The 7,285-nt window shown below is 46.6% G+C and overlaps 1 protein-coding gene across 1 annotated transcript in view; it reads right to left on the bottom strand.

Annotated features, from left to right (window-relative positions):
• The window catches only part of LOC138367207 (proline-rich protein 36-like), a 36,819-nt gene extending 30,422 nt beyond the window's left edge, over positions 1-6,397 (bottom strand). The window contains exons 1-2 of the mRNA XM_069328613.1: positions 6,369-6,397; positions 3,316-3,533 (exon numbers count right to left, since the gene is read on the bottom strand). Of these exons, the coding sequence (XP_069184714.1) occupies positions 3,316-3,533; positions 6,369-6,397 (247 nt within the window). The remainder of the gene's footprint in view (positions 1-3,315; positions 3,534-6,368) is intronic.
• Positions 6,398-7,285: the final 888 nt, after the last annotated feature.

The raw sequence follows: 7,285 nt of genomic DNA, 5'->3' as shown, positions 1-7,285 counted from the left end.
CCTTTGAGAAGCTGAGCCTACCCTGGCCACAGGTCAGCCAAAACACAGGTCCACTGGGGGCACCGCCGTGGAGGCCGTCAACCACAAGTCCAGCAGGTCTGCTGGCAGGTTCCGGACCAGCAACGCTGGTAAGGCCACTCCACGAGCAATATTAGGGTAACGCCCTAGTCAGGAGCCTCGTGTGATACCACAAATCACTCTCCTGTCCTCAATACCCCAGTGGATAATCGTCTCCAGCAGTCGGTCCCGGGTAATCCTTCTACTGCCACTCCACTGGCAGGGTAACACCACAGTGTTCTTCCGGGGGACGACTTCACAGCTGCTGCAGCAAAGCACAAGGTATGGAGACGGCCGCCTTGGGTAGACTCACTCAACTTCCATCACAGCAGTCCCAGGTCGACTCTGTAAACAGACACATCATCAATAAGGGCCACCCTACAGCACCTCACTTACAGGCTCAGACACAAACGCCCACCTATTCACTCCATAGATGGCATTGTAGTCTGAGCACCACCTCACCAGAGGTCAGCAGCGGCGGTGCTGTGAGCTAAACAGGACTGGAAACCGGCCCTTGTGGCCAGTACTTGTCGTCCTCACCAGGTGTCGTCGTCCGTTTGGAGGGGGTTTCGGGAGCTGACCCACAGATGGCGCGGTCGTCACTGCTCCGTGCTCGGACGTCGGGCTCGGGTCCGTAACACCTCCCCACCAAAAAGAATTTGGTTTGGGGTTCTATAAAAAGAAACACAAACCAAATTAGTAAGGGGAGACAACTCCAAATGGACTCACATGCTTTATAAACTGGAACGGCGAGGCTGTCTCGTCCACAGAACTGTCCTACTGGGCAATTCCGGCACAACGGGAACTTGAAGATAGAAGACGATGATCTGTCTGAAGTAGTCTTCCACACTTCCACCGAGATGTTAATCAGGGGCATATTCTCACATCTCTCGAGTAAGGATTGGTTTCGACACGATCTGGGTCGACTCGACACTTCCCTGTGTCGTGACCCCGATGATGGCTGATCACAGACGGCATTTCTAGTACTGGTCCGGCGGTCCTTCAGGGAGTCTGGCACCTGGAATACAGGGGTCTGATAATGCAGAGTGATAGCGACAGTGGGTAAGTCAATACTTACTGCATACGCCTCTACTAGGCTTACACCTAGTTTCAACAGGGCTGCTTGCACACCGAAGACGGCATTCGCTCTGCCCACGTCAGGTCGACCAACGTTCCGTATAACGCTGTATTGAGGCTCAGCAATCACGCGGGGGGTGTCAACCTGTCGGAAACAGTCACTCATATTATCATTTCTCGTACCTCCTGTATCTACCAATACCTTCCAGGTCCCTTCTTCAACTGCAACATTCACTGTGCACGTCTCCAATCCCTGGGACCTCTTCATGGTGTTCACGGGAGCCATCATCCTTGGGTCGTCCACTGGTCCTTACTGAGAACAAGAATAAAAAATACCGCTAAGAAACATTTGGTTAACTTAGGGACGAGTTTCCTGAGCTTGAAATGTCCATAGCCGGCTACATCCATTAGCCTGGTTTGGACCAAAGAGGGCACTAGACCTTTCAAACACACCTCACATACCTCTGACGTCTGGGGAATCTCTGGCTGGTTCAATGAACGCTGTACCTTGCCATACCGCAAGTACACATCCGCCTTCGCTCCAGACTCGTTGGTATCCGTGGGTGCCTGCACACAAGGCCTCTTTTCTAGCTCAGGTACTTCTGCCATCGTAACCGCATGCTCCTTGTCGAGAGAAGAATCAGGAGACTCTGCTAGAATACTGTCGATCTGCGGGTGAGAGGACAAATTAAACATGTTTAAATCCGGGTCTGTTTTTACCTGGACATTACCACTGCCTGCCGTTACCTCAGACCTTGCTGTTCTGGCTGACTCGTCCGCGACCTTGGGAAGATTGATGCTCCAATCTGTCACCAAGTCGTTGGCTAGTACCACGTCAATCCCAGCCACAGGAGGGTATCGACTACTGCCAACGCACATGTGCCGCTGAAATAAGGCGAGTCGAGATGTACTGGCACTAAGGGGGCGATGTACTGCGTCCTTGGAAACCCAACCAGGACAACCTCTTGTCTCCCATCCACACTTACTCCCTCGGGTAACGAGTCTCTCACGATCAGGGACTGGGCTGCTCCACTATCTCTGAGCACTCCAACTGATCTACCAGTATGATCACTCGTTACGTACCCGCTTGAAGTGTGAGGGGCGAACAAACTTGGTCCTTCCTGCGTCGTCGTCGACTGGCTTCCTGCTGGTGGTGTAACACAGCTTATCATCATCACCTCCCTACGTGCGCCGCCACCTCTTCTGCCTCGGCACATAGCAGCTACATGCCCTTTCTGCCCACAAGTCCAGCACACCACGTTCCTCCTCGGACTCCGGTGTTTCGGACTGCTAGGACTAGTCCTTCGAGGGCTACTTGGGGGCGTCTTCTTAGCGCTTTGTGGGACGGGTCTTTCCTCTTCGTCATGAGGTCTGTCAAACCGGCGTTGGTAATGCCTTGGGACGTACTTAGCAGACGGCCTGTGCGTCAGGATATACTCTTCAGCCATGGTGGCTGCCGCACTCAAGGTCTCTACCTGCTGTTCCTCTAAGTACGTCTTCAGGTCTCCAGACAAACAATCCTTGAAGTCCTCTAGCAGTATAAGCTGCTCGAGGTCTTCTTTGGTCTCCACCTTCCGAGAGGTACACCACTCCTGAAAAAGTCGCTCCTTGATTGTGGCGAATTCGGTAAAAGTGTGCTCTGAGGTCTTCTTCAGGTTCCTGAACTTTTGCCTGTACGCCTCCGGTACCAATTGGTACGCCATGAGCACCACTTTCTTCACCCTGTCGTAATCGCCGGAGTCGTCAAGGGATAACGTGGAGTAAGCGACTTGGGCCTTCCCAGTCAAGGCTGACTGTATCATGATGGCCCCATTCTCCCTTGGCCACTCCAAAGAGGCAGCGACTTTCTCGAAGGCTGCGAAGAACTTCGAAACTTCTCTCTCGTTGAATTTGGGGACCATTTTGATGTTCCTTACCGGATCGAAACTGCTGGCTTCCGTCGTTGGCCTCCGACCACCGCCTAATCGTAATACTTCTAGTTCATGTTGTCTCTGCCTTTCGTTTTCTTCTCTCTCTCGCTGTTCTCTTTCTCGTCTCTTCTCTTTCTCGCTCTTCTCTTTCTCGTTTCTCTTCTCTTTCTCGTTCTTCTCTTCTTTCTTCTCGTTTCTTCCTTCCACTCTATCTCGCGATTTATCTCTAAGGCGCGCATTTTGACTGTAGGCAAGCTAATATTCAGCTCACCTGCATCACTGTCAATGTCACTGCCTTTATCTTCCTTTTCAGTGGAAGCAACTTCTTCACTTTCCTTGGTACCTAGAGCCTCACTTTCTTGTTTTTCTTCGGCCTTCAAATGCTGGTGAACCTTGGATAAGATCTCCACACGGGAATCACTGGCACGGATCTTTATCTCCAAGTAGGCACTAACTAGCACTAGTTCCGATTTGCTCAGATACTTTAATCTGGCAAGACAGTCCTCTCTGTTCAGAAAAGCCTGCACATCGTCCAGATCATCGATGGTAGCTTTTTCTGCCATTGTCACAGATGGAACACTTAGCACTTAACACACCGCTTTCTCGTTAGCACTTAACGCACCGAGCACTGTTCTACGTCAATATTGCACTTTATCGCACCAAACACTGCACTTGCCAATATTGCACGTAATTACTTCGGGCACCGCACTACGCAATATCGCACTTAATCACAGCGAACCCTTCGCTCTACAATATTGCACTGAACCACGCCGAGCACCGCACTACACAATATTGCACTTAATCGCTTAATCACAGCGAGCACCGCACTGCACAATATTGCACTTGGACACTCTGAACACCACACAGGACGTATAATGTCCCAATCGTCACACACAGGGGGAATTATTTACAGGGATTACGCCACTTCACCACCCCTGTCAAACATACTTAACAAGGGGTCGGATCCCGCTGGGGATGCCAATTATGTTACGGCCCTCTCGGGACGCAACGGGGTTCTTACTCTGATGTTGTTAGAGGAAGTTGTATCCGACCCCAAGCCAGTAGTGGCTTTCAAGGGATGAGATCCGTGACGCAAGTAACTTCAAGGGGAAGGGAAATAAAGTTAAGAACTTAAGATTATAATTGTTTCCATCACCAAAAAATAATATAATAAAAGAGTACACAGGGGGAGGGGTATTAACACTGTACACAATCGTCTTCTCCTGAAGACTCTGGATCCAAGCTCTCGGTGCTTTCGTGGCCTCACAACGAATCCTTTGAGAAGCTGAGCCTACCCTGGCCACAGGTCAGCCAAAACACAGGTCCACTGGGGGCACCGCCGTGGAGGCCGTCAACCACAAGTCCAGCAGGTCTGCTGGCAGGTTCCGGACCAACAACGCTGGTAAGGCCACTCCACGAGCGATATTAGGGTAACGCCCTAGTCAGGAGCCTCGTGTGATACCACAAATCACTCTCCTGTCCTCAATACCCCAGTGGATAATCGTCTCCAGCAGTCGGTCCCGGGTAATCCTTCTACTGCCACTCCACTGGCAGGGTAACACCACAGTGTTCTTCCAGGGGACGACTTCACAGCTGCTGCAGCAAAGCACAAGGTATGGAGACGGCCGCCTTGGGTAGACTCACTCAACTTCCATCACAGCAGTCCCAGGTCGACTCTGTAAACAGACACGTCATCAATAACAGGGCCACCCTACAGCACCTCACATACAGGCTCAGACACAAACGCCCACCTATTCACTCCATAGATGGCATTGTAGTCTGAGCACCACCTCACCAGAGGTCAGCAGCGGCGGTGCTGTGAGCTAAACAGGACTGGAAACCGGCCCTTGTGGCCAGTACTTGTCGTCCTCACCAGGTGTCGTCGTCCGTTTGGAGGGGGTTTCGGGAGCTGACCCACAGATGGCGCGGTCGTCACTGCTCCATGCTCGGACGTCGGGCTCGGGTCCGTAACAAGAAAGTATAATATATATATTTATATATTCACTTAAATATAACTGCATAACATTTTATTTTAGAGATCGAGACTTTCGCTATATATTTCTGAACCAACCTTATGAATAACCCCCCCCCCCCCCCACAAAAATAAATGATGGTATAATTAATTTTCTTTTACTAATATACTTATTTATATGTACGGTAATTATTGGAGGCGAGATAATTAAAAAGAAAAGAAAGTTATTTCACTATGGTATAACCAGACAAAAAATATATCATCATTAGAATGGTACATTGATCAGGCTGAAAGTTATGATGTGTTAGATAATAATCTCTTATTAATTTTATCAACATTTGGACACCATCAGGATGACAATCATCATCAAGCCTGTAAAGTGTGGGAAGGTATGAAACTAAATCAGTGTTGTATATTTTTGCCGACTCCCTTATATTCTAAAGAAAGTAATGAAATATTACCAGCCAGTGCCTCCTGGCAGGACGGATATTGGTTTGAAATATCTCCTACTACTCCCACAATAATACCTACAGTTCCAGTATGTCCAACCACATTAGGTAAATTATTATGGCAAGATTACCAATTTATATGTGAGTGTACAACTCGTGGATTATTTAGTGGAAAGCATTGTGATCAACCCACGATTAAACTTATTCGGGCTAATGGATATAGAAAAGTTGGATGGATTCATGATCTGAATATTATAGACATATCTAAATTCAATCCAGTCAAAGAAGGCATATGTGTGGAATGTTCTGCTCCCGAAACGGTACTGAACATAGAAGGAATGGAACCTTCTTGTATCCATATTCACCTTAATTCTTCATCTCAAAACTCACCTACACCGAGTAGTAGTAGTAACCCCTTTTATAAAACAAATGTTCCTCCCGATACCAAGGCACCTTGTGTGTACGACGCATTGAATCCAAATAACCAGAATGAACTTAATAAATACGTAGAGGGATATGGATGCTTATGTGACTATTACAGTGGCTACGTTGAGGCTCTAATTCCTACATTGGTTGGCCTGTTTCGTGAAACAAATTTGATTAGTAATGCCTGTGTGAAAATTGGCCATAACACCAAAGATCCTCATCGAGTTTATTTGGCTTATTATACGCTGGAGAGTGGTGGCAAACCTTTACAGACTCACACTTACTATGAACTCGAACCCCTTTTCCAATCTCTGATGTCTCAAGAAAAGTCAAAATTAAAGACTGATGTGGAATTTATTATAGATCAACCATCTATAGCAAAGATGCACGCTTGTGATTGGATGAATCGTCACATTAAGGCCAATCCACACCAAAAGCTCTTGCGTTTGAGACATGACGAACGAGGAGATGACTGACTTGTTGTTCATAAGGCGAATTTGATTCATCATTATAGGCGCCGTCAGGAAACTTATCCCCTTTATGCCTATCGATTAGCAGTTAGTCCGGGATATGAAGCTAAGCATTTTTATGAGACGACTGATGATCGTCGACTTTCTAATGCTATTTGGGACCATCCGATTGTATTCAGTCTTTACTCAGATAGTATTTGGCATGAACTTACCACCCTTAATCCCTTAGGTGTAACTGAGGGATGGTATTTTGGTTTAACTATGCTCACTCAACCAGGCCATAAAGTTCGATTAGATACATGTGGACAATTTAGGAACCCGGGAGAGGTTGTACCTAATGTGGTACCTCCTGATTATCATGATTTAATTGACCCCCGGCAACATATTGCTCATCCTGGTATATTATATATATTACATATGTGGTTAATAAATAATCGAGGTATTTATTGTTACCTTCATTAGCAAAAAAAAAAAAAATACAACCCATTTTAAATTTACAGTATGTTTGTAATGGTCTATTATCATTATTACGTTTTTTCGTTCTTGGTTTTCGTTTAAGATAACGTCAATTTCTTCAGGGTACTTGTAAATAAAGTAAATAAATATTTTCGCCATTAGGTCTCATTTTTTTATTAATTTTATACGTCCAGTGAGTGCGAGATGATGGAGAAGTGTCAGTGGATTTTTTAAATGGTTTGTCTGTAAACGATATGTCATTAATGTATATATGCTACTTTTCAAATATTCAAGGAGTCGGCGACACATTTTCGGTTTTTTGGGGATGGTTAGAGAAGTAGTTGATTCTTCCACAGAAAAAAACATATGCCATTTCAGGAAAGTCTGATAATGTACAATATGTATTATCATTTTTGGTGGAAGTAGGATGGTAGATGAGTTGGCCTTGTTCTACAAAAAAAATATAAA

Source organism: Procambarus clarkii, chromosome 21, assembly GCF_040958095.1.
Source record: "Procambarus clarkii isolate CNS0578487 chromosome 21, FALCON_Pclarkii_2.0, whole genome shotgun sequence".
In the NCBI taxonomy this organism is placed as follows: domain Eukaryota; kingdom Metazoa; phylum Arthropoda; class Malacostraca; order Decapoda; family Cambaridae; genus Procambarus; species Procambarus clarkii.
Note: the sequence above shows the minus strand (reverse complement) of the source record. Positions and strands in the feature narration are given on the sequence as shown.